The 26,612-nt window shown below is 56.1% G+C and overlaps 1 protein-coding gene across 4 annotated transcripts; it reads left to right on the top strand.

Annotated features, from left to right (window-relative positions):
- Window positions 1-888: 888 nt before the first annotated feature.
- On the top strand, window positions 889-26,612 carry MXRA7 (matrix remodeling associated 7). 4 transcript variants are annotated; one of them, XM_081272532.1, is made up of 5 exons: window positions 889-1,250; window positions 15,279-15,336; window positions 19,091-19,184; window positions 25,232-25,363; window positions 26,275-26,612. In XM_081272532.1, exons 1-4 carry the CDS (start codon window positions 966-968, stop codon window positions 25,344-25,346), a joined length of 552 nt encoding a protein of 183 aa, XP_081128658.1. In that variant the 5' UTR covers window positions 889-965; the 3' UTR covers window positions 25,347-25,363; window positions 26,275-26,612. The 4 variants fall into 4 exon arrangements, with proteins under 4 accessions (XP_081128658.1, XP_081128657.1, XP_081128659.1 ...); XM_081272533.1 differs by lacking the exons at window positions 25,232-25,363; window positions 26,275-26,612 and adding exons at window positions 19,921-20,001; window positions 22,665-22,736 and having other exon boundaries at window positions 891-1,250; XM_081272531.1 differs by having other exon boundaries at window positions 25,232-26,612.

The following is a 26,612-nucleotide window of genomic DNA, read 5'->3' as shown; positions in this document are numbered from 1 at the left end:
ACTATGGTTCCTAGATTGGTCCCGAACTCCTGACTCAGGTGCTGGAACTGCAGGCATGTGCCCTGGTGCCTAATTGGAACCCTGCTTTTTGACCCGAGGGCATTTTTGGCCTGGTGCCAGACAAACTGCCTGGCCTGTGTTTATTTGAAATAACTAAAGGGGTGGGGAGTGGGAGGGAAATGTTTTTGGTCACTATTTCTAACCTATCCTGAAAGGTTTTGGAGGAGAAATTTAAAAAAAAGCATCCTTCCTTTCCCTCATTCCATCCACCCCTCTCCACCCATAACATCAGGAAATACACCAAGAGGAAGCCAGTTGGGGAATGGTGTTGACCCAGGAGCTGGATTCCAGAGTCTGGGGGGCAGCCACCGCACTGGGAGGCTGTGGAGGCTGCTGGCTTCCGTCTGGAAGGGAGCATTCTGTGGCCTAGATCTGAGATGTCCTCTGTGGAAACACTAAGTCAATGCCCAGGAGTAAAAGCCGCTGTGGACGCGCCCGTAAACGTGGCCAGCGCCAGGAGCCCGGCGCCTGCTGGCTGGCTTGTCTCAGGAGGCAGTCGGTGATTTCCGTGAGCCTCACTTGCCTCCCAGCTTTCCCCCCCCCGCAGGGTGCTCTCAGGTGAACTTCCGCACAGGGCTGAAATGATGCTGTGATGCAGGAGGGTGACATTCAAAGGGACCTGAGCAGGGAGCGGTTCACACCGGTTTGCCAACTGCAGAGCCAGGACAGTGGGACAGTTAGATCGTGCTCCTAGGCGTGGGCCTGCCCAGGCTGGGGGTGGCAGAGAGTGTGCCCTCCTGCGCCTCCCAAGGGTGCGGGCTCCAGTCCCCCAGAGTCGCCCTCTAGGGGCCCAGCTCCGGGGGCGGGGCGTGGGCGACGGCTCCGCCCTGGGGCGGGGCGCGGCGGCGGGGCGCGGCGGGCTCCCTCGGGGTCTCTGCGGGCGGGCACTCCGCGGCGGGGGCGCGATGGAGGCGCCGGCCGAGCTGCTGGCCGCGCTGCCCGCGCTGGCCACTGCGCTGGCGCTGCTGCTCGCCTGGCTGCTGGTGCGGCGCGGGGCGGCCGCGAGCCCGGGTCCCGCCGGCGCGCCCCCGGAGCCCGCGACCCCGGTGCCGGCAAGTCCCCGCGTCCCCGAACCGGCGGCCGCTCCCGGGGGCCCGGGACTGCCCGAGGGCCCAGGGGAGCCCACGGAGCCCGGGGAGCCCGTATCAGCGCCGGCCGAGGCCGAGGAGCAGGCGGCGGAGGCGAGGCAGGTACGCACCGGGCGCGCCCGCGGCGCCCTCCCACCCAGGGACCCGGGACCCTCGGCCGCTCGGCCGGCCCTGTCGACCCGCAGAGCCGGGGAAGCGGGGCCGCGAGGCCCCAGGCGGGTCGCACCGGGAGGGGCAGAGCCGGCGGCCGGCAGGAAACGCGGGTCCCGGCGTGCCAAGTCCGCGGCTCGCCATCCTCCCCGGGAAGTGCCGCCGGTGGCCGGCCGGCGGAGTTTGTGTGCCCGTTCTCTTCCCGACCTCCGCCCCTGCGAGCCGGGAGCCGCCCCGGCACCAGCCCAGGCTCCGCGCAGCGGCGCTCCCAGGCCTCCTACGGCGCTTGGAATTTCGCTGCCCGCCGTCCGCCCGCCCCCGCGCCCCCTGTTCCCGCATCCACGTGCACGCGGCTTATTTCAAGGCGGGCAGTAGAAGTTGGGATGTTGACAATTTAGTACTTTTGGAGGGTGAAGAGAAAAGCTGCCTCTTTTTAGGCCCACTTGAAATCCAGATTCCAGAATCACTGTGGCGTTTTGTGAGGCCCATGGAGGGGACGGAAAGGAAGACACTGATCGCTGGTTTTATTGTCATTTTCAAACTGCTTGTGGGCTTTGGCACATCCCCTACCCCACTTCCCAGGGCGCAGACAAGTCTGGCTTGTGTGGTGTGAACGCTGCCTCCTGGGGGGTCCCCAAATATGCTTCAGCGTCCCTGCCACAGGCCCTGGCTAGTGTTGGCCACCAGCTCTGCCTGACCACACTGTCTTACCCCAGGCTAACTTCATCCGCCTCCCCAGCCAGCCCCGTTCTCTCTCAGATGCACCTCTTCAGGCTGGAAACCTACGTGCCCTTGTTATCAGGATTTCACTGGCCTGAGCTGGCCTGGGCCTCCACCACTGGCCCACCACTGGGTTTTGTTGTTTCCCAGTACTGGGGAGAGAACCCAGAGGTGCACTATCTGAGCTGTAGCTCCGGCCTTTTTACTTTTTATTTTGAGATGATAGGGTCTCGCCTTATCCTCCGTGGTTGCTCAACCTTGGAATTCTCAGCCTCAGATGGGCTTCGGCCACCAGGCCAGTCCCCCACCTCCAAGTCTAATTGTAACACTTTCTTCTTATTCCTGAGCTCCTTGCTTTGGAGGAGAGGACACAGCCCGGCAGTGGAAACCATCAGCAGGCTGTTCTAGTGTTGTCAGCAGATCTGCGATGCCCACTCTGTCCGTTGCTGGACACAGTGGTTTACACTGGACAGAAGCAGAGGGGAGAGGAGGAAGCAGAGACTGCCCTCAGGCATTTCTCTCTAGCTCTCCAGACCCCCTCTGAGCAGGCGCTTTGCTTGACAAGTGGGTGACTAATTGTGTCATTGGAGTGGCTTCTAACCAGCCCTGGGGAAGGTGGAGTATGTCTGAGCTAATCGGAGGCCATGATGCTCTTGCAGGGGGAGGCTGGATACCTTACCCAGTTAATGGCAGGTGGGGCTTAGACATGCCGCCATAGGTGTTATATTTGTTCCCATGTTTGGGACTCCTGCGTCACTCGTGGTCTCATGGGACTATTCTCAGGACATCACTGGCTCTCTATCAGCCCTACTTATGAATTGATCCTTTATCACCCAGCAGTAGGTTCTAGACTGGATGCCAATGTCCTTTGATGGCACACAGTCATTTCCTGTCCTCTGGGATACAGCTCTTCTTCTTTAACTTTCCACAGGGCTTTTGGGCTGTCAGCACATATGATATGTAATGTAGTGGATTCAATAGTGTTGTGGAAATAGGGGCCCTCAGCTGGATGAGGTGGTGCATGGTGCAGGCCTGTGATCCCAGGCTGAGGCAGGAGGATCACAAGTTCAAGGGAAGCCTCAACAACCTAGTGAGACCTTGTCTCAAAATAAATAAAAAGGGGAGAGGTTGTAGCTCTGTGGTAGGATGCCCTTGGGTTTAGGCTCCAGTGCCATTAAAAAAAAAAAAAAAAAAAAAAAAAAAAAAAAAAAAAAAAAAACAGGAAATAAAAATAGGGGTCCTCATATAATTTGCCCTACCTGGGTGGATGCATACTCTCTGAGGTCCACTGTGTGTCTTGAAGGACAGTACACAGTGTGAGCAGACCTGATGCCGGCTGCCCTGAGGAAATCCACCTTGTGGAGAGTTCCCTAAGTCATCTTCCTTATTGAGAGGTCTGGTCCCCTTTGGATTCAGGGCCCCAGCCCTTTCTGAGCTGACCAGCTCCCCTTCTGCACGAGGTCCTGGATCAGGACTGGCCCACACCTGTGTGTCCTCCCCACCCATCCCAGGAGTGGAATGAACTGAAGCCGCTGCTTAGAAATTGTCTCGAAATTGACTTGGACATTTCCAAAGGTTTTCTGTTCTGATGAGGAGGAGCTTAGGGGACAGTTGGGAAGAAGGCCCCTTGGGAAAATAACACAAGGGGCAGGGGACAGGGGCAGCCTCCTTTGGGCTCCCTAAGTGAACCCAGAGAGAAGGGCTGGAGGGGCAAGGGCACCCCACCTGCTGTTAGCCCAGAAGTCACTGCCCAGGAAGGGAGGGAGAGGCACGCTAAGCCCTGCTGGTGAGCTCCCTCCCTCCCTCCCTCTTCATTTTCCATTAACTGCTTCCTTCTAATCCAATCCTCTTCTTTCCCAGCAAGGCCTGGGCAGTCTGGGGCAGCTGCTGCCTCTGACTCACAAAGCTGATTACTGAGAAGGCTCTGGAGCCCAGGGTAGCAGCCAGCCTTCAGCTGCTGCTGCAGATCACTCCCGACAGCACCCCCCGGTGCTGGGCACCCTCCACAGGACCAAGTGGCAGGAAGGGACCATTTATGGGCTGAGGCCCTGAGCATGAACTGAAGAACTGGAGATGGGATCAGTGCAGCCCAGACCAGCAGCAGGGAGGGCCTCTCCCTTCCCCTCCCTTCCCTTCCCCTCTACAGAGCAGCCAGGGCAGGGAGTCCCAGGAGAGGGTGGAATCACATTGTTGGAGCCCTCGCATTTCTCTTATAGAGATGAGTGTGGAGTAGGGAGTGTAGGACAGATGACCGGAGCACCGCTTTCACAAAGGACTGTGAACCAACCACATCAAGGACAAGAGCTGGTTTCTCCTCAGGCCCGAGAGTAGCAGGGTTTTGGTGCTTCCACGTAGGTTTGGGTTTTAGAATTACCGGGAGGGGGGCTGAGATTGTGGCTCAGCGGTAGAGCATTCCCCTAGCACCCGCCTAGCACAGGAGGGACCTGGGTTCCATCCTCAGCACCACATAAAAAAATAAAGGCATTGTGTAGTGTCCATCTACACCTAAAAAGTAAATGTTTTAAAAAAAAAATTACCGGGAGGGTCTCTTACTTAATGGAAGTAGGGCTTCCAGCAGGGCCCTCTCTGTGTCCTAGGGTTCCCCGCCAGCATCATGCGCCAGGGGTCAAGGGCCATTCCTGGCAAGAGCAACAGATGCTTTGTCTGTGCCAGAGCTCAGACATCTTGGCACTTAGGTTCCAGCTCTGCTCAAACACAGAGTAGAAGCCAGGTACCGTGGCTTATGTCTCCAATCCTGACTGTCATGATTCAAATAGTTACATAAAACGTGGGTGTGTATGGAGAAAGAGCAAAGATGGCAGAATTGGTGTATTGAGGTGGAGGGTGTATGGTGTTCATTACTCTATTGTTCTTTCAACTTTTCTGAAGGCTTGGAATTTTTCAAGATATAAATATGATATTGGAAAAACAGCCCAGTAAGCGTTCCCCAGGAGGGCTCTGCTGTTTGGACACAGCAGCCGTGGTGGCCTGGTAGCTGCACGGCCTCCCTCTGTCTGTCCTGGTCCTCTGGCTCTGCCTGGTTTGCTCCTCTGAAGTTAGGTCCAATGTCTCCTTTCCTAGCTGAGCTTTGGCCACTTTGCTCTCTGTCCCTCCCAGAGTGGTCAGGGCAGGCAGGCCCTTCTCCACAGTCCCTCCTGGCCTCTGTGATACTAGTGCGGTCTCACCTTGTTCTCACCAACCCAGGTGGTAGGGCCAAGTAGGTATCTGGCAGTTTGTTCCTATCACTTTGGGTTCTTTCCTTGGTCAACCTGGGCTGATATATCACAGTACCTTAGTCTGGTGGCTTACACGACAGACACCTCTTTCTCACATCTGTGAAGGCTGGAAAACCCAAGGTCAAGGTGTCCGCAGATTGGGTCTTTAGCTAGGACTCTTATGGTGCAGACGCCACCTTCTTACTGGATCGTCACATGCCAGAGAAGGGGAGAGGCTCTCGTGTCTCTTCATGTTCTGATGGGGTCTCCCACCCCACCCCAGGGGCTCCAGCCTCATGATCTAATCTAATCAGCTCCCAAAGTCCCCCCCCCCCCCCCGCAACACACACACTGGGAGTTATGGCTTCAATGTACAAATTGGGAAGGGGAGCAGGGTGCACAAACGTTGAGTCCATAATAGGCCTAGTGATTGGCCGAGGTAACAGAACTGGAAATAATCCAACATTCATTAATTAAGACATTCGATTAATTAGAAAATAATGTTAAATAAGTAAAGAAAAGAAAATAGTAACTGTCCCTGTGTCCATCCACTGAACGGGCTGACTCCAGGGGCTGGAAACACAGGGTGTTTTTTGTAAAGTTGTTTAAACTCATTTAATTTTTTTTCCATATAAGAAAGAAGTCTGGGGGCTTTTCTGATAGCTCACCTCTGTTCTTTCGGAGAGAAAAAGTCTTGATGGCACACAGAAAATTCAGCTGTCAGAATTTCTACCTAGTGAAAACGAGTTAAGTTGTAAAGACTGTGTCTCCGGAAGAAAGGTGCCTGGCCTTGGAGGGTTAGAAGTCAAGCACTGCTCAAGCCACCCTGAGACACTGCTCAGGCCACAGCCAGGGCAGGGGGTGAGGGGGTGAGAACCCTGGGTCCTTGATGGGGGTGCTCTTGGGAACCTCCAGATTCTAGTGGTCAGAGCTTTATGAACCACCTGAGCCTGGGCACACTGGACTTGCCACTGTCAAGGTCACATAGTGGACCAGGAGATATAGTCAGGCTCGGAGCCTCCTGGTGTAGGATCCTGGCTCTGAGCTGTTTGCCAGCCTTGTGTGTGTGTGTGTGTGTGTGTGTGTGTGTGTGTGTGTGTGTCAGGGGAAGGGGTCCTGGGGATTGAACTCAGGGGGTTCTACCACTGAGCTACACCCCAGCCCTTTTTATTTTTTATTTTGAGACGGTCTCTCTAAGTTGCTGAGGCTGGCCTGGGACTTTCCATCCTCCTGCCTCAGCCTCCCAAGTTCCTGGTATTGCAGGTGTGTGCTGCGTCACTTGGCTCCTCCTGAGGACCCAGAGTTTGAGATAAACCTCAAGACAAGAAAATACCCCAACCCAATGGTATCTACTGACAACTCCCAGGAAACCTTTTTAATTCCTTATGACAGTTGAGACTGGGGTGTCCTCTGGTTGTGGACTCCAAGATATTTTTCTTTAAACGTTTTTATTAGTTGTTGATGAAATTTTTAAATTTTATTTGTTAATTTATATGTGGCTCTGAGAATCAAACCCAGTGCCTTACATATGTTAGGCAAGAGCTCTACACCGAGCCACAGTCACAGCCCGGCACAAGATATTTTAAAAGCTGGCCACCAGTATTAATATATTCAAAGTTGGACATGTTCAGACTGTTCAGCCTGATTTTCCACAACAAAATCATCCCTTCTCCGACCTCCTTAGGTCTGCCCTGTGGATCCTTTAGCTCTTTCCCAACCTCCTCCTTCCCTCCGTCCAGACGTGGACACTGGAGCTCGCCCTGGTGATTTCTGACAGGGTGGCTGGAGTACAGACTGCTGCCCAGGGCACCTTTTTGGTTTCTTTTGTTTGGTGTGAAGCTTTCGATGTCCTCTAAACCCTTCGTGGGAGCACCGCCCAGCGTGACACGGGGATGGAGCCTGGCAGGCCCTGCTGGTCCGAGTGGGCGTCTGCTCAAGGCCGGCGGCTGTGCCTCCACTGGGAACCCAGGATGGGCTTCTGGTCTGGACTTCTCAACGCTGGGGGTGGGGACGCTGGTCACAGGAGCAGCCCACCCATGGCGCTTTGTCTCCTCTCCCTCTGGTTCTGGCTCCTGGCCTTCCACACTCTGAGCCTGTCCTTGGGCAGCGCTCCCCTTTACTCTTTGCCCCCCTGGAAAAGCTCATGCCGTAATCTCATCAGAAGGTCTTCAGGACCTGGCCCACCGTGCTTGCCTTCCAGAACACTCCGGGCACCACTGTCTTCCTGTCCCCCGCCTGTGAGCGGCTCCCTCTCTTCCGCCTTGTGCCCTCCTTCCCCTCCCTCCCAGACCCCTCCTCTCATCTTGGCTGCCACCGTGGCTGTCTCCTCTGCTCGGCCACAAGCCCAGGAGTGGCCTTGTCTTCTCCTCCCTCCCCCCACCCGCAGCCATTCCATCTCAGGTCCCATCTGTTGCCTGTCAGGGGTCTCCGGAGCCCAGCTCTCCTTGCTGGCTGCCACTCCAGGCCCAGGCTCCCTGGGCTGTCCAGTGTCCTCCCCCCAGGCTTCCTTCTACCTGGCCGCCCCTGCCCCCCCCCCCCAGAAATGACATCCCAGCTGCCAGCTGAAAGCCCTGCTTGGCTTCCCCTGCACACAGTTCCTGGCCCCCCTCTGCCCCCAGCCCTCGCCTCTTCTGCTAATGCAGCCGCAGCCCCGTTCCTGGCGCTCAGCTGGCGCCCACGTCCAGACCCTCAGGGGTCTACTGGCTCCAGCCCGGGTCTTCACAGGAGTCCTGCTCACCTGGCACATCTCCATGTCCTTGGCCACGCTGGCAGATGGACAGTCGCCCCACCCCCTCCTCCCTCGCTCTCCAGCGCAGTATCCTACTTGGCCTTCTTGGTGGCACTTAATCCAGGGTGAGGTCATCTTTATTTTGGTGCACATTGTCTGCTGCTGTGCAATGTCTGTTCCAGAGCTCGGGCCTTACCCGCCAGTCACCACTGCATCCCTAGGTACCCAGCACACAGTGGGCACCGAATAAGTTCTTGTTGAATGAACAGGCAGCAAAAACCACAAAAAGAAACACAAGAAACCTCTGCCTCCTTGTCTCCGCCCTGGGTGGCAAGAAGGAGGCCTTTGTCTTCCTGCTCTTGGTCTAGCTCCACTGGGAGCCTGCCCACGGTGCCTACCCCAGAGAGGCAGCCTGTTCACGACGCGAGGTCACGAGGTCCCCTGTGCTACTGGAGTTCAGAAACTGGACGGTCGGCAGTTCATCAAGGTCTCTTCACCAGCATGTGTTTGGCTTGAGGTGGAAGCCACACGATATCAGTGATTTTATAACATTTCCTAAAGTGCTGGATGCCTTTTCCTTCCTTAACCTTACAGGGAAACTCCACATGCAGAGCTAAAGCAGAGCCAGCCTCTCCTACTCCTCCCCTTCTCCTTGCTGTGTTCCTGCAGACTCTAAGCTAAAAGCCCTCCATGTCAGGTCCTGTGACCTTGCTCCCCACCCTCAGGGTCCTCAAGGCCCTCAGGTGAGCTGCAAAGGACAGATCCTGGCCCCAGGCCATGGTTCAAAGAAGCAGCCTAAGCCCCAGCCCGCTGGCCAGTCCCATGGCGCCTCCCATGGTGGAAGATGAGAATGCATCTCCGTAAGCCCAGAGACAGACCTCCTGGAACCTGATGCAGAAGAAACTCAGCTGCAGACTGAGAACTTGAAAGCCAGGGATCACTGGAGTTGAGGACGGAAGTCCGTACAGGCAGGCGGTGTGGGGCCGAAGAGGGGATTAAAAGGGAGACCCAGAGACCGCCAAGCAAGGGAGAGTTGGGAAATCAGGTGGAAGAGGGAGCAGGCTGAATCAGCCTCCCGGGGCCACCTGCAGTGCCAAAGGTGCCAAGCAAGTTGAGGGGCCAGCCTGGGGCAACTGCTGTTCTAAAGGGAAGCTCTTGGTCACGCAGATAAGGATTTGGAGAGGGAAGCTGCCGTTCTCCGCCTGGAGCTGTTGTTTGGAGTGGGTGGTGGGGAATTATTTCCTGGGGCTTTGGGGAGAGAATGGCAAGAGCTCTACCCAGAGCCGGCGCCAGTGTCCCCCTGAACGCAGAGGAGAAACCCACTGATGGCTTGATGCAACCCTTCTGGAAGGAGGGAGAGTCGGCCACCCGAGAGGCAGCCTTCCCCACGGCCGCCTTCCCACCTGCCTTGCCCATTCTCGAGGAGGGAAAGACACCCCTTCTAGAGTGGGGAACAGCCTCCCACTCCCCCCGCCTAGTGGGGCTCTGTCCTTTAAAATCATCCAGATACCCAGCCCCGTGGGTACCGTCACAGCAGGAGGCAGCTCTGGGGCTGCCCCAGCGGATCCTGTTTGCAGGAGCCCAGCCATCTCCCCTGGCAGCAGACAGACACTGTCTCAATCTCATCTCCCTGTCACCCCTCAACACATGTTTCTCTGTCTCTCTTCACTTGCAAGCCTCCCGCCCCCTGGGGTCAGCCCAGGTAGCCATAAACGGCAACACCCCGCTGCACAGGAGTCTGGCTTTCAGTGGTGAGAAGCCTCCCAACTGAGCCCCAGAAGCCTGCCTGTCCCCTCTGCCACTCTCTCTGCCCTCGGCCCCTGGGAAGTTGGCTGGGGCTTCTGGCCACGAGAGGCCGTGGGGAGGGACTTCCCTTTGCTTTGCCTCTCCTGCCCCCACCGGAAGAAAAAGCTGAATTGGAAAGTTATTCCAGAACATAAGTCAAGACTTGCTCTCTATTCAGTAACACAATACGAGACTGGTCCATGTGGAGATTGGTGTGGGGTCAGCCGGGTCAACTTTGGGGACCAGCCAGGATGGTGTCAGCTGTCTGTCTCAGTGGGGGCCACTTACTCACAATCTTCATGAAGTTGATCTACTTGCCCTAGAAGCATGATGTATTCATTTGCCAGGGCTCCTGCAGCAGAATACTCCAGACCAGGAGCTTGACAGGAACGTCATTTCTCACAGGTCCACAGCACGGAAGTGCAAGTTCAAGGTGTGGCAGCTGGTTCCTCCTGAGGCCTCTGCTTGGCTTCAGGATAGCTCCTTCCTCTCTTCCCTCACACCCCGGACCCGTGTTCTCACATGGTCTTTTGTCTGTGCACATTCCTGGTTTCTCTCCCTGATCATATTTCCTCCTGTAAGGACAGCACTCCTGGATTAGGGACCCCCTAGTGGCCTCATTTCATCACTTGTTAAAGGGCCTGTCCCTAAATGCATCCTTCAGTATCTCCGGGGGATTGTGCTGGGCCTGGCCCACACTAAAATCTGCAGATGCTCAAGTCACTTATATCAATGGCATAGTACTTGTGTATGTCCTGCAAACCTCTTCCTGTCTATTTTAGGTCATCTGTAGATTTTTTTTTTTTTAGTGTCAGAGATTGAACCCAGGGACTCTTAGCCATGGAACCATCCCCAGTCCTTTTATTTTTATTTTTGAGACAGGGTCTTGCCAAGTTGCTTGGGGCCTCATTAATTTGCTAAGACTGGCTTTGAACTTGGCCATCCTCCTACCTCAGCCTTCCAGATTGCTGGGATTGCAGGCATGTGCTACCACACCCAACTCATCACTTTTTAAAAATGATTTTATTTTGGTAATTAATTCATTTTCTTGTGGTATAGGGGATCGAATCCAGGCTTGTTCTACCTCTGAGCTACATTCCCACCCTTTTTAAATTTTTTATTCTGAAACAGGGTCTCACTAAGTTGCCAACGCTGACCTTGAACTTGTGATCCTCCGGCCTTAGCCTCTGGAGAGGCTGGGACTACAGGCATGGGTCTCTGCACCTGGTTCTGGATGACTTATAATCCCTAATGCAATGTAAATGTTGTGTAAATGGTTGTTAGACTTATTATTTAGTGAATAACATCCATATGTGTCCAATACAAGCACAATTTTTCCCCAAATATTTTTAATCCACAGTTGATTGAATTGGTAGATGGGGCCCTGCAGATTGAGGGCCAGCTCTGCTGTCAGGCTGAGGTACTTGGGGTTAAGCTTTGATATATGAGTGGGAGTGAGGGGGGACACAGTTCAGCCCATGACACGTGGGCAACAATCTTAGGGCATCGAGGAGAAGTCACTGCTGGGAGCTGGCAGAGTGGCCCACATCTGTTGCCCCAGGTACTCAGGAGGTGGGAGTCCAGGAGTTAAAAGCCAGCCTGGGTGACACAGCGAGACCCCATCTCAGAAAAATAAAAATAAGAACCAGTGGTCTTTTGAGAGCTTCACAATTAGCACCTGAGCAGCTGCTCCCTCCTGCTTCCTTGAAGGCCCCAGAGTGACCTCTCAGAGATCCTGCTGCCTCCAGGAGACGCCTGTGCCTGAGACCCAGAGGCACCTGGGGCTCTCCTGCTGCGGCCATCCTGCTCTGAAGGCTGGGCAGCCTGTGTCTCAGCCCCAGCTTGGGAGCCTCTTCTGGCTCCTCCTGCCTCATCTTGCCCCCCCCCCCCCGCCTCCCCGCATGGCTCCAAACGCAACTCTCCTCCTGCTTCTCCCTGTTGAAAAGCTCGGGAGGCTCCGGGCTTCCTGAAGGAAGAAACCTGAACCCTTTTCTGTGCCACCTGAGAACTCTGTGGCGCAAGCCCCGAATTTCTGTCCCCTGGTTTCTGACCCTTTCGTGCCACACACCTCCCTGCAGTCATGCCAGGCTCATGCAGTTGCTGGAAAACCCTGGACTCTGGGCCTCCGAGCCTTTGCCTGGCTGTGCCCTCTGCCCAGAGTCCCCTTCCCACGACAGCTGTCAGCACCCCTGTCTCAGACCCTATCAGAGTGCCACCCCCCTCTGAGACTGTCCTTGCTCTCTGCAGGCCCAGCTGAGCCCCTTCCTTCAGGCCCCAGAGTGTCACCTCAATGCCTCGCAGAGTCCTGAACACAGTCTGCAAAACTCAGCGTGCCCCAGGACCTTCTGTAAGGAAGGAGAGAGTGCAGTCCCCAGGAACTGCTCCTTGGGCCTCCCTCAGACGTCCCGTCACAGCACACAGCTCTGGCCCGAGGCTAATGCGCCCTCTTCCTGAGGGGTCTTCATCTTGGTCTTAACTGTGCTGCTTCTGAAACCTCCACTTCTTTTTTCTGGGTCAGCCTTCCATTTTTCTGTTGTGCACACATTTTTATAAAATAAGAGCCAGATGCAATAGGGAGGGGTGTTTTGTTTTGTGAAAAAGAATAAGGGGGACCAGTGGTAGGGCACACGTTCAGCCTGCCTGAGGCCTGGGCGCCATCGCTAACACCGCACACACGCGCAAAAGGAACCCTATCACTGTTTCTGTGTTCTCTAAAAGCCTAGGTAAGTGCTGGAGTGCAGAGCCTGGCTCTTCTATGAGGCCCTGGGGTGCCTCCAAAGAGTGCCGTTTGCTGACCCTCCCAAAACACCCGTCACTGCAGGACCGAAGGCAGCACCCCCCAGGCCCTCTGGGATCGTTCTCATTCTCCGGCTTCCGCTGCGTCTTCACAGGCCTTTCCCATGGGCCCAGAGCACCCTAAGGACAGGACCTATGCTCATCCTTTCTTATTTTTCTTTTTATCTTTGTGTCCCTGGCACCTAATAGGAGAATTGGCCTCCTCTCTATCCTCCTTTTGGGGCCCTCCCCAACTAGGGTGACGTCTGTCTGTCATTAAAGAAGGCATCCAAGGCTGGGAGTGGGGGCACACGCCTGTAATCCCAGCGGCTAGGGAGGCTGAGACAGAGGGGATCTGCGTCTAAATAAAATACAAAATAGGGCTGGAGATGTGACTTGGTGGCCCAGTGCCCCTGAGTTCAATCCCCAGTAGCCTCCCCACCCCCCAAAAAAAGAAGGCATCGTGTCAGTGTTGGGGGGACAGCTGCCTACCTCGTGCTCAGTAGCACTTCACAGGCACTTCGCCTGTGACAGCCGCTTCTCCAACTGTCCTGGCACCAACTGGGCATCCTATAGTCAAGCTCTCGGCACTCCTTATGTGGGGTTCGGCAGACCCTGCAGGTGGCCTCAGACCTTCAAGATGCCAGTTGCAAAGTCACAAGTGGGAGACCCACACTTCCTCCAACTTGGCTGTAAATCAGGGCATCCGAGACCCCCTCCTCGGGTTGGATGGTCTGCTGAGCCGGGCACAGCCTCTGGGAAGCACCTCACGTTGAAGGGTTTATGATAAAGGTACAGTGACAGATGAACCACCAGAAGGAGGCACAGAGGGCAAGGTCCCAAAGGTGCCGGGCACAGCAGCCCCGTCCCTGTGGAGCTGGGCTGTGCCTTCCTCCCCACATGAACGTCCAGGAGCCCAGAACACCCCAGATGTTAGGGACTTTGCTCTCCCCACACAGGCAAGGCCCATCGCTGCCTCCACCTGCCTCAGGAAAAGTGGGGGCCGAGGGCTCCAAGTGTCCCACTGTGGCTCTGACTTCCTGGAGATCAGTCCCGTCCAGGGGCCACTAAGAGCTAACTAGGAGAGCAGAAGGTGCTCGGTGTCCAGGGGTCTCCCAGGAATGTAGGGCACTGCATCAGGAGCTGGGGCCCAAGACCAAACGTTAGGACAGAGCTACTTCTGTTACTCAGAAGATGGTCAGGGTTTCGGAGCAGTGTGTCAGGAGCTGGGGCACAGAGCAAACCTGCTTTTTATCATGTTACAGTCATATCCCTGCCTGCTCTGTTGGAAAAGATAGGCATATAAAAAAATAGCCCCAATCTCGCTGCCCAGAGACCCCATTAGCATTGTTAAAATTCACGGAGTAACTCATGCACATAATTAGAAAATTCAAATTATTCTGAAATGTAAAGGTTGAAAGGAAGGCAGCCCGCCCCAGCTCTGCTCCCTGAGGTGGCGGCGGGTTCCAGAAGCTCCCCCTCTGCATTTAGGAGCACCAGCACCCTAACACACGCCCCGAGGGCTGCTGGCCGGCTGCTGCTGCTTGCTTTCTCTCCCTAACACGCTGCTCTCCGGGAGTGTTGCCGGTGCCCCGGGCCCACACGCCCTGCAAGACAGGGAACAGTTAGCGTCTGGTGACCACGGGCACCAGCTCACCCAGCTAGACTCAGTGGGTGAACCGTTGCTCTCTCCGGCTATGGCCTGTTTTGCTGGGCACGGCATCATGGGATAGAAGTCCCGTCCAGAGGGCAGACCCTTAGAAATGGGGTGCTGCATCCAGGGGGGTTCCCATTCCTGGCGCCTGGAGAGGCCTGCCTACCTAACCCCAGCCACGGAGACACTCCCTTTGTAGAGTTCAGGAGGTCTTTGGACAGCCTGGACACGTCCCTACCTGTGCAGGGGGCAACCTGGTGGCACCTAGGTGGCCCTGGGCACACTGCTGAGTGGAAGAGACAGTGCCCCCAGGCAGGTGCTCAGGCCCTGGTGCTGGCCACTTCTGACCACCAGGGGCTTGTGAAAGCTTGCCCCCCAGCTCAGCTGTGTTTTGGGGGTGTCTCCCCCGGGGCTGCAGCCTGCTCTTCACTGCTGGGCAGCTCATGCCTGTCCACTCTGCTCTCAGACCTGTGCTGTTCCACATTCGCCCTCTGGGCTTCCAGGTCCCTCCTGCCCCCTGGCCCATGGTATGTCCCTGTCATCCTCCAACATTCCTGCAAGTTGAAGTCACTCCTTCCTCCCACAGAGGCCGCCCCGGACATACCTCCTGCCTTCTCTGTGTGGGAGAGACCCGGAGCTGAGGAGGTGGAGCTCCAGTTTTGGGAAAGTGGACATGGAGATGGCCAGGCCCAGAAGGTGGCCTGGAGGGCGGGGCCTTCGATTTCCCACGCAGCTGCGCCAAGGCCCGGCCCCGGCCTGGCCAGCGTTGCTCTTGTGCCTCTAATTTGCTCACTGCCTTGGGGGTGGGGGTCCCAGGCCCACTCAGCAAAATGGCCTTCAATTCCCAGACAAGCACCTGGGGAAGGTCAAGGGCCTGAGGTGCACAGGCTAAAGGAGCCCTGTTCCTGGGCTCAGGGGACCTGGTTACACTGGACCTAGAGCCTCTTCCCCCATCTTCTGTCCACCCTCTGCCACCATTTCCCAAGGCGGCCATCTGGCCCCATCCACCAGTTCACTCGTCTCTTGAGAGTGTTCACACACCCCAAGAGCTGGCCACAGCCCCTTCGCTGCCTGTGGCACTGACCCCTGCCCTTGTCTTGCAGGAGGAGGAGCAGGACTCGGACAGTGAGAAGGACCCTCCCCCAGCAGGGCCTGAGGACGGTGAGTGAGACTCCCTTGAGCCGCAGTCTCTGCCCCTCCTGCAGGGCCCGGTTAGGTCCAGGCCGTGCTGTGGGTACCCAGCGCTGGGGGTCTGAGGAGGGGGTGCCTGGGAATGATGGCCTGGCCAAAGCCCTGCCCCCTGCCCCCCGCCACCACCTCCCGGAGTTTCCTGTCTATAATATGAGTGTGTGTGGGTCCAGGAGGCCCTGGCTTCTGTCCTGCCTGTTTTTGTTCTTAGCACTGGGGACTGAACCCCGGGGCGCTTTACCACTGAGCCACACATCCCCAGCCCTTTTTATTTTTTGAGATGGGTGTCTCAATAAGTTGCTTACAGCTCTGCTAAGTTGCTGAGGCTGGCCTCAAATTTGTGATCCTCCTGCCTCAGCCTCCAGAGCCACTGGGATTTCAGGTGTGCACCACCTCACCCAGCTGACTCTATATTGCTGTTTTGTTTGGTTTTGTTTTTGTGGTGTTGGGGATAGAACCCAGGACCTTGCACAGCCTGGCAAGCCTCTGCCATCTCCCCTGCCTCTCGAGAGCAGGCTCAGTATGTCCCCTTTCTCTCCAAGTATCTCTGACCCATTTTGTCAAGACAGAAACCACTCACAGGCCACCCTTCTGCAGACAGAAGGCACGGGAGGGACCACCCCACCTCTTAGTGGCTGGGGCTCCCTGGCCTCCCAGCCATGCCATTCCCTGCCGTGGACAGTCAGAACCAAGTGCGTGGGGACCCTGCTGATCTGCCACATTGCGTTTCTTTCCAAAAGAAGCTGAGCACAGACAGCAAAATGTCAGCACTTGCTACACCTGCACAGCGAGCAGGAGCCCGGAGGCCCTGTTGCTTTTCTGTGTTTTCGATATGTTATCATTTTAAACAGCGAAACTGGCTGTGTCTCCCCAGCTAGTGGGAGCGGTGGAAAGAGGGGGTTCAGGAATGTGGGACTCAGTGAGCATCTGGCAGTGGGCGGGGGACCTCTGTCCCCACCAGGGAGGACCTCCTTCTCGGATGTGGGTCCTTCTGTATCATCTCCAATCAGGGACTCGCTGCAACTGGGGCTCTCCGGGTGGGACCAGGATTGTTAGTGATTTGGGGACACAGGCCCTTGGGCATGCACAGGGGGAGGCCTGGCAGGCCACCTCACACACAAGCTCACCGTATTTGTCCCTGAGCCCTCCCTCCTTATCTGAGCTGCTGTCCCTGGCTAGCCCCTGTCCCCATGGCTTCCCGCCGTCTCTAACAAAGCAGAGGGAGGGGGGCTGGCCGCCCGCTGTCAGGAAGCTCGGGTGGACACCCAGCCCCTCTGCAGCCAGCAGCTCAGCTCCCGGGGTTATTGGTTAGTGTCGCTAAAGTGGCTTCCTAAGCAACTCAGGGATTCAAACAGACTGGAAGACAGAACCCCCGGCCCTCCCTGGGGCCTTCCACATCCAGCCCTCCTGATCTCACAGAATCAGATGCAGCTGTGTGTGGCTCATCCCTTTTTGTGATTTCAAGTTGATGGTTCTGTGTGGCTGAGTAAAAGTGGAGCCAATCAGACCTGCCAGCAAGGCCAGCCGACCCTACAGGAGCGCCAGGCCGGCAGCTGCCTCGCGTTTCGGTTTTCTAAAACAGCAACGCAGTTGTGTTGAGGTTCACTGGTTTTTATCAGTTGCCTCTTCTGGATTCACACTGAGGGTTGGTGGCAAGTTCCATCTGCAGCTGCAGCTGCTGTCACAAGGGCGACAGGACATACAGGCTTTAGGGGATAACCAGGGACCCAGGCCCCTTCCTCCTTCAGGATGATCGCAGTGGCTCAGGGTGGCTTCTAGATCCCTGGCCTCATGCCTCCAAACTCTGGCCTCAAGAAGCTCCCGATTCCAGGGACCCCGGAAGCTTCTGATGCTCGGTACCTTCTGTGGGCAAGCAGAGCCCGAGGGGAGAGCCAGCTGATGGGCAGGAGGCAGTGCGGCCTGCCCTCTCTGCTCAGTCCACAGGGCTCCCCGGAAACCTGGCCCCAGCTCACCCCACCTCCTTGCCTCTCCCACACACACAGCCTCCCGTGTCGTCCCCCCCCCTTTTGCTCCTGCCACCATGCTTTGTCAGGTCCTCCAGGCAGACTCCTGGGCCGTCTCCACCACACACCCCCGGCTCCCTCTCCCAGACTCGCCTGATTAGCCCTCCCCACCTATGTTGTCCTCTGCAGAGCATTTGGGACCAACTGCAAAAAAATTGTTTTAATCCAGGGGTTGAACCCAGGACTGCTTAACTACTGAGCCACAGCCCCAGCCCTTTTATTTTTTATTTCAAGACGGGGTCTCCCAGAGTTGCTTAGGGCCTCGCTGAGTTGCTGAGGCTGGCTTTGAACTCATGACCCTCCTGCCTCGGCCTCCCGAGCTGCTGGGATCACAGGTGTGGGCCTTGGCGTCCAGCTAAATCATGTCTTTTAATTACATGTATTTGTTTGCTGGGTGTCTCTGCAGTCTCCCCAGCACCTGGAATCGGGCTCTTTGAGTATTTGTGGACGGAGTGAAGAGCAAAGTAATCCTTGTACACATGTAGCGACTGCTCCCTGAGGTGTCCCACAGGAGCGCCCAGCCTCTCCTCCTGGGCCAGGGTTTGATGAAGGAAATAGCCCTGCAGAGTGCTCAGGGCCTGGACCGACATCCGGAACTTTCTTCTCTCCGCCCAGAGGCGCCCCAATCCGAGAGCCTTTCCTTCCCTTGTGCCCACACCAACCCGCCTGCTGACACATGCCACCACTGGGGAGAGACAGCAGTGACCTGGGTTGTCCTGCTGTGGGACAGAAGAGGAACCACCTGACATTGCAGGGACAGCGGGACACACTCGTAGAGTAGCAGCTGGGAAGAGGAGCCTCTGCGAGCTGCTCCCCCACCCAGTCCTTTAGGTGTTGATGGAAATTAGAGGTGACAACCGCGGGCCGCCCCCGCTCTCCAGTCAGTCTGGGGTCCAGGCAGCTTCCTTCATAGGATACTTAGCTTTCCTCTCTCGCTGCACCCTCACCTCCTCTAGCCTGCCTTCACCCCATGTCACATGTCCAGACCCTGTGCCCCCAGACCTGGATGGCTGCCCTTGTCTGCAGGCAGCTGTGGGTGTGCTCTCGGGACACTGCTGGCTGTGCCCTTCCAGACACAGCTGCCCCCACATCACTGCCACGGGGGCCAGTTGTGTTTCTAGGTCTCTAATAACTGTGGGGGAGGGATGGGAGAATGTGCTTGGCTGGCACTCCCAAGCCCAGGAGGGCAGGTCCCCGTGGCCCACCTGGCACCGCTGCTTCCTGATGTGAGCCATGGCCGCCTGTCAGCAGCTGCTGCCTGATGGCTGGGCAGCGTCCCTGGGCGTGGAGATGAGGTTGAGGGAAAGCCTGGCAGTGGGCGGCTTGGCAGGAACTGTTCACCAGAGAGGGACAGACACAGCTCAGTGGCTGGTTCCACCGGCCTGTGGGAAATGCCACCCCAGGTGGGGAGGGCAGTTCTCTCTGGCTGTTCTGTTTTCATCTTGTCCCCATTTCCAGGGCGAGATGGCAGGATTTCATGGAGGAGTGAGATGGGCTTAAGTGTGGGTGCTGGGGAGAGAGGACAGTGTTGCTGAGTGTCCACCCTGAGACTGGGCTGGACGGGGCTTGTGCACGCTGCCCCTCTTTAACGGGGCTTCTCTGACTGAAGTGTTGCTTTTCAAACTAATAAGGGGGGGAACAGCCTGGGCTGGGGGCCCTCCTTTGACCCACCAGGCTCTTATCAGTGCCCCTCATCCCCACAGGAGAGACCTTCTCCTTTAAGTACAGCCCTGGGCAGCTGAGAGGAAACCAGTATAAGAAGATGATGACCAAAGAAGAGCTGGAGGAGGAGCAGAGGTAGGCGAGGGCCCCTCCGGGCTCGCCCTGCGGAGGCTCCTGGGACCCGGAGGGCGCGGCCTCCGAGCCACGCCCCCGCGGAGCCCCTCCCCTCTTAGTTTGGGGTTCTTTCCGGTCTTGGTGGTTTTCAGCCTGGTGGGAAGGGGAGGGCTGGAGCCCCTTGGCTTCTATTCTTCCTTCCCCACCACCACATGAAAAAACAAATGAGATGTCAGGAAATGCCCAGAGCATGTCCAGCTGTCCCTAACGCGAGTCCACGACAAAGGCAATTCATCACCGAGGACGGCTTCTTGGTGCTCCTCCTCTGCTCTGCTGCATGCGGCTGAGGGAGGCGGCTGGGCCGCTTGTTTCTGGAATTGGGCTGCTGCACCCCCACCGCCCGCTGGGCTTCCCTCACGGCTTTCCGTCCACGCCATCCTGCCACCGGCCACCTGTGTGCAGGGCGCCTCCCAGCCCTTTGGTTAATGAGCTGCTCCCTTTATGAGCCTGGGGACTGGGGGGGACCGGGCCCTCTGGTGAGCATAACTAGCAGAACCCCGCCCTCCCTGGCTGCTCCTGGGCCCGGCACCCACCAGCATCAGGTTTGCTCTCCCACTTGGGCAGGAAGGCCCCGACGCTGGGAGCGAGGGCCTGGCCATGCAGGCCCAGGTGGGAGGGAGAGCCGCCTGGGAGCCCCCGACTCCTCCTTGGGCGCTGAGGACTGCCTCTTGACCCCGTTGCTGCCTTTATATTTCAGGATTGAGCTGACCTCTGACCTCACTTCCCTGTAGCAAGTTCCCTAGGTCCTGAGCCACAAATATTCTTGCAAATCCTTTTGGTAAGGAGAATGACTTCATAGACTAGGTGCCTCCCTCACACTGTCTGCTGATGTGTCCCCAACACCACTGACTGGTCTGAGCCCCCTCCCTGCCGCCTCATAACTGAATGACACCTTCCTGTCCCCCTGAGCTCTCCTTCTTGTCTTGCCCAAGCAACTGCAGGCACAGAAGGCCCCTTTCCCAGGGGCAGAAGTTTCTGGAGGCCAATTAAGTCCCAGAGGGGCCAGGAGCCAGCTGATTGGGGTCCTAGTGCTCCTGGTGAGGTTGAGATCTTGGTGGCTATGGGATGTGGGTGTCGTGGTTCAGGCGAACCCTGAGGCTGGCTGGACATGCGCAGATTTGCCTGTGCTCCTCAGAGCCAGGGCAGCAGCTGGCCACTCCCTGTCCATGCCTGCCCAGTGGTATTGGACTCGGCTGTGTCCACGTGTTTTCCGTGGTCTGCAGCCGCTTTGGAGCTCTCCTTTGCAGAGCTGAGAAGCCTGTGGCCCAGGAAGAGAGGGCTCGATACCCCTGCCACTCTTGAAGGCCTCTGTGGATGCCACAGACAAAGAAAGCCACAGCTGTAGCCTGTGCTCAGGTCAATGCTCAGTGGGGACATGAGCTCAGTGAGTGGGCCACAGGCCTCAGGCAGGGCCAGGCTGCCACTGCCACCGTGTTTAGAGCTGGGGCCTCAGAATCAGAGAGAGAATTATCTCCATTTCCCAACAGGGCTTTCCACAATTCAGACTCAGCTATTCTGTGGGTTGGACATTGTGCCAAGGAGCTGCTCGTGGGCTGAGGGAGGGTCCCTGGCTCCTCATCTGCACAACGCAGCCGCCACTTTGTGCCCGGGGTTGAGGAGGGGCTGGCGGAGGTCCTGGCGAGCTGGAGGTCCTGTTGGTCCCATTCCCACCCCTGCCCGCATGCTTCCTGCAGCTCGAATGCCTGCAGCATCCGCTTGCTCCCTGCATGTGGTCCCAGTGCGCAGCTGCCCAGGCCCCCTTGGGGCCACCCACCACTTCAGCTCCACACATGGTGATGCTTGGGGTTGCAGAGGCTGGTCAATTTGGCTCTGTCTTTTCATCTTCAGCACGATACCTCCCATGGGGTGAGGGAGCTGGTGGCTGCTAGACAGTCCTGGGGGCAGCCGAGTCAAGGGAACTGCCGTGGAATTGTCCTAGGAAATATAGCACTCATGCTATCGGCAAACTGCTGAGACCAAGGCTGGCAAGCAGGATGCTCTCCTCGCCTGTCAAATTCTTCCCTACCAGACTCTGTGCCTCCTTCTGATTATGTTCCAGGCACTCAGGGTGCCCAGCAGAGGGGCAGCTGGTTAATAGGCAAATACTGCAGCTCCCTGACTTCAATTGCCTCACCTCAGCTGCCATATCTGCACCTAGAGCCTAAATCTGTATCGGGTCCTGTTTCTGGCATTCCCCTGGTTCTGGCATGCTCACAGGATTTCAGGACATGGCAAGTAGGACAAGGAGCAGGAGGGCCCAAGAGAGTTCTCAGACACTTACTTGGACATCTGTGCCCTTGAAACTGCTCACAGATAAAACGCCCTCTACCCAGGGGCCAGCCAGTGGTCGGGTCTGTAAATCCAGAGTGGCTGTGACTTAGACCCTGCTGTCCTGTCTGCTCATCTCCAGTCCCCTCTGGGTGGGACATACTCATGCTCTCCTGGCTTTGGCTCTGCCTCTGGGGGTGTTCCTTGGTTCCAGCCACAGCTTCCTGGGAGATGCCACCTCCAGCTCAGAGTGTGGCTGGGAGGGAAGGTTGGCTTGCAGGCTGGTGACAGCTCCCGCGGGCAAGAGGCCTCCTCCTCACCCCCAGAGCTGGTGAAGCACAAGGCTTGGCTGGCTTTGTAACTTGGCAAGAAAAAGACCAAGCACGGCTGTCGGCCCTTTCTCAGTTCTTCCCACCTGCTAGTCCCAGGGAAGAGTGGAACCCAGCTCATATGTTCCAGGCACTCAGGGTGCTGGAACTGACAGATGGGCCCAGGCCCCATGCTCCTGCATCTGAAGGTCTGCAGGACTGTCCTGAATCTTCTGGAAACGGACAGAAGGGGTATCATGTGACACAGTGGGTAGGTGGAAGAGGTGGTGGGGGAACCAGGGCTGTGGGACTGTGATTCTTGTGCCTGGGAGCATGTAGGAGACCAAGGACAGACTTGGATTTCCAGAGTGAATTTCAACTTCCGCCTGAGATGCACAGACTCCGATCACCAGGAGATGGCGCCAAAGGCACATAATCATATCCCTTGCAGATGCTCTGCGAACTCATTCCCAAGTGGCCCTGCTGGGGAAGCACTTCCTAGGGTGCCAGCAGGCCAAGAAAGGACAAAACGCAGTCAGTGGCTATCAGGAAGATATCCCCTGGGGTAATAGGAAGGTGCTCACTTACCCATACAAAGATCAGCAAGCTGCTTTCTAGGCTTTGCAGAGGCAGAACATGCTCTCTTGGGGACCAACCAGGGCTCTGCCAGCTCTGGCCACCTTGCAGACTATCTTGCTGCAACTGATGAGAAGCAAAGTACCAGGTGTTTGAGAAACCAGCGTCTAACACGCCTTCTGCAATTCCAAACATTCTCCTTCCTTGTCCCTCTGCCCCCCTTTCCCTGGAACTTGTAAGATGAAATGAGTAAAATGCATTATCTTTTTCTCCCTATTTCTCTTTACAGAACTGAAGAATAATGAAGTTATCCTTAGCCTCTTCCTGAAAGCTTTCCCTTTTGGCATCTTAAAAGCTTCTGGGGTCACCTGCCTACAATTCTGCTGAGATATAAACCCCAATCAGGAATGCCTTTGGCAGATTATGGCAGGGTCCTTTGGAATTCCTTGGGTTCTGCCCTGTTTGGAGATTTTCCCCGTTTATGGTGGTCACTTTGTTAAGCTAAGGGGTTTTGAAAGATTGAGCTCACACCTTATTACCCAAGTTTACTTGCTATATGCCTTTGACACTTATGATACCACCAATTTTAGCAGCTCGGACATTTCTAAATTAGTTTATCCCAGCCCTCCTCCTTTCATCCATGTTGAAACCAAACCCCCAAAGACTTTAAGTAGTGACGACAGAGCCCAGCTCACCTATGCTCCCCAGCCCACCATGCCCCTTTCCCTCAGAGCCCACGTCCTTCGTTCTCTGCCAGGTGTAAGAGACGCCATGTTGACCCCAGGTGCAGAGAGCCAGGCCCTGGCTTTCCGGCTGCCCTTCTTTTTCAAATGGGGGAAGGCCTGGCCCAGCCCTCTTGTTGCTAAGAGGCCTTTTTACTGATGTTCTTACCAGCTCAGCAGAATCTCCACTTGTGCTTTGGCAGAAGCAATAATAACTGTGTTAGCTTAAAATAGACTTCTGGACTATGTCTTTTCCTAGTTTTCAGATAGACTTTACCAGAAAATTAGATCAGTCCCAAGGTAGTTTCTTGGAATTTTATATTTGACAATATTTATACTATAACAAACTAATCTGCAGTTCTTAGATTTGTTGGCTAAGATGTTTTACAGAAAAACTTTCCACGGGTGGAAGGCCAGGAACGTCCAGTCCCAGCTTCAGGGCGTACATTCCTATGGCCTTCCCTGGCCTGCCACCGTAGGTGCAGGACAGCAACAGAGCCACAGCCACAGTTGGTGCCTTCGGCACAGAGCCATGGACATGGGCAAGATGCCTCACAAGTCCCTACAGGGCAGTATCTGACACTCAGTAGGGACTCCTCCAGGCACAGGGGCCCAGCCCTGTCTGGACTGGCTCCCAGGCAGCACCGACGAGCACCTGACAGCCTGGCTCTCCGAACTCAGCCCTCACCTAGCCCAATAAACTTTGAGGATGTGATCTCAGTTACTGTGTGTTTTTTCGGTTTGCTTTGTTTTAAAAACATAATCTAAATAATCTCTTTGGAACTGGTTATTTTAACTCTTTCATTTTGAAGCCTTTACCCTGTTAAAAACACAACCGTCATAGCCACCAAAGCTACATGAAGTTGACTCTTGTCGGTTTGGGGAGATGTCCACATCTGACTGACCATCCAAGGCACTCCGCCCCACCCTCCCTGTCAGTGCCTGGCACCTCTTTCCTTGTGCAGAAGTGTACGAAGTCCCTATGATAGGCCCCTTCCCAGAACTGACTATAGATGCAAATTTCCCAGACAAAAGAGGCTGGGGTTTGGGATTGTGGTCATCCAACTGCTAAAATCCAACTGCTCAGGGGAAGAGACAGGGCTGAGGAGGGCAGGGTTATGGCAGAAGGAGTGTATTCTATAAGTGTAAGGCCAGGTCCAGAGACCACTCTGCAGGAGGCTGGTGGCCCGGAAGCTTGCTGAAGCCTGCACCCTGGTGGACCCACGATAGGACTGTAGCAGAACCCTTCCAGGGCAGGGCTGGGAGGTCCAGGCCTGAAGTATGGTTACATCCTCTCAAGGAGCCAGGCCAGTGGTGTGGAGGGCAGGGGCAGCAGAAGCCAGAAACTGGAGTAGACAGAACCAAGCTGCAGTGGCCATCCATGCTGGCAGGCAAGGGCAGCAGAACAAGAACCCCACGGTCCGGGCTCCTGCTCAGCCTCACCGGCCCTCGTGTTTGCCGTGGGAGTTGCCCCGTGCTGGTCAGATGTGTGGCCGAGCCTCAGAAGATAACAGCACGGCTTGCAAACACTGAGGCTAATCTTCACCCTGCCCTCCCCTGGTAAGAGGGGCAGGGCCACTGCAGGCCATAGGGCATCTTGTGCAAGGTAGAAAAGGGAGGTCATAAAAAGAAAAGGCAGCGCTTTCCTGTGTAGGGAAATCCCGAGGGACGATGCCAGCTGCCCCTGCTGCTGCCCCCTGCCCAACTCTCCTGCATGCACATCTGGATGTGCCCGTTTCCCGACCAGCTGTCTTCCTTCCTTCTCTGTTGGCTCCCCCCAAACCAAGCTCTCCTTACCTAATGGAGCGGTTCTCTTCCTCCTTGCCTCTCTTTTGAGCTGCACAGTCAACCAGAAATTGAGGACCACAGGGAAACTGAGGACGGTGAACCTATGTGACACTTGGGGCCCCAGACCTCTGCAGCAAGCCTAAGACCTAGAATGCCTGCGTGGAGCAGCTGGAGCAAGCCAGCTCCTGCGTTTTAGGAGGGTTTGGTTTTAGTTTTTTCATTCTGGAAAAGCAAAGGCAGCAACCAATGGGCGAGGTCAGTCCCACCCCACCAGCTGCTCCTGGTGGTCTCTCACCCCTTCCTGGGTTGGAAGCATCTTTTTCCTCTTGTCCTTTCTTCTCGACAGAGTTCAGAAAGAGCAGCTGGCTGCCATCTTCAAGCTCATGAAGGACAACAAGGAGACGTTTGGCGAGATGTCCGACGGCGACGTGCAGGAGCAGCTCCGGCTCTATGACATGTAGCCCTCACTGCAGACCAGGTCTCCAGCACCATGTGACACAGGGTGTCCTGGACACACTGCCAGGCCGTTCCCTGACCCTTGGCCCACATATTTGCTACTTTCAGACTTTTGTAGGCTTAACTTTGTCTTAGAAAGTAGGTGCAGATGTATATTAGATGCAGCTTTGCTCAGTTCTTGCCAGTTGTATATCATCTTAGAGGAATCAGCCTTGTTTTCTTCCAAGGAAGAAACCCCTGACCCCTGTGGCTTCTGCTTGCTGGTGAGGTTCCTGCTGTCACATGGGTCATCTTCCAAGACAGTGCAGCCTCCCACCAGGCCCAGGCCAGTGGTCCCGGAGCGCTGACTCTAAGGCTCCACACTCAGCGCCCCGCACATGGTGTGGAGAGAATTCAGGGTGCTGTGGGGAAGACTCACAGCCGTTCCTGCTGCTGGGGTGTCTCCTCTAATAACACGACAAACAGCCTCACTGTACCTTAGAAGGATTTCTGGAAGTTCCTGTCGTGTGGTCAGGCAGTAGGGGAGTGTGCTTAGGCAAAACGACAAATTCAAAGACCCAACTTTCACCCTGGGATCCCTGGGCTGAGACAGTGGTATTGGAATTAGTCTCCTCTAAGGGTTTCACTCATTGAGGGAGAAACTTACTTTAAATATAATTGAGACTCGAGAACACATAATACAGCGAGAACCGTACAGGACACTGCAGATAGATAGGAGGATAAAGTCTGTGACGTGGGGCTACGGATGTGGCTCAGATGTGGCTCCATGGGAGAGCACGTGCCCAGCGCAGTCCAGATGTCCAGCAGGATGTGGGGCTGCGGATGGGGTGCAGATGGGGCTCCGTGGGAGAACACATGCCCAGCGCAGGCCAGATGCCCAGCACTGCAGAAACATAAGGCAGTGTGCTCCCTGACACACACACCCCTTTCCAGGCGGGGAGGCTCTACAGAGAAGGAGACCCTTATCAGAAAGAGCTGGGAAGATGCCAAGTGATCCTACGGGAACTATGCCTGGGACACCAGAGGGAGCGCCTGGTTCCAGGAGGAGTGAATGTCGGTGATGATGGTGGGGCAGTGGTGGCTGCTTGGCGCCCAGGGGTCTTGCTTCTCACACCAGTGGCAGGAACATGCGCAGCCCTGGAGCAGCTGAGTTACAGAGGGCATGCCAAGGAGAGGCCTAAAGCTCTTGGTTTCTTTATTTGTTAAAATAAAACTGATCTAGGGCTGGGGATGTGGCTCAAGCGGTAGCGCGCTCGCCTGGCATGCGTGCG

Source organism: Spermophilus citellus (genome assembly GCF_964194105.1).
Source record: "Spermophilus citellus genome assembly, chromosome: 17".
NCBI classification, from domain to species: Eukaryota; Metazoa; Chordata; class Mammalia; order Rodentia; family Sciuridae; genus Spermophilus; species Spermophilus citellus.
This window is presented reverse-complemented; position numbering and strand designations above follow the sequence as displayed.

What these genes read in the sequence shown, in the direction of transcription:
- MXRA7 (XM_081272532.1), top strand. Translation starts at nt 966, where the DNA reads ATGGAGGCGCCGGCCGAGCTGCTGGCCGCGCTGCCCGCGCTGGCCACT. An exon ending in CCCAGCAGGGCCTGAGGACG is followed by an intron (nt 15,337 to 19,090) that starts GTGAGTGAGACT and finishes TCATCCCCACAG; the next exon opens with GAGAGACCTTCTCCTTTAAG. An exon ending in GAGCTGGAGGAGGAGCAGAG is followed by an intron (nt 19,185 to 25,231) that starts GTAGGCGAGGGC and finishes TCTTCTCGACAG; the next exon opens with AGTTCAGAAAGAGCAGCTGG.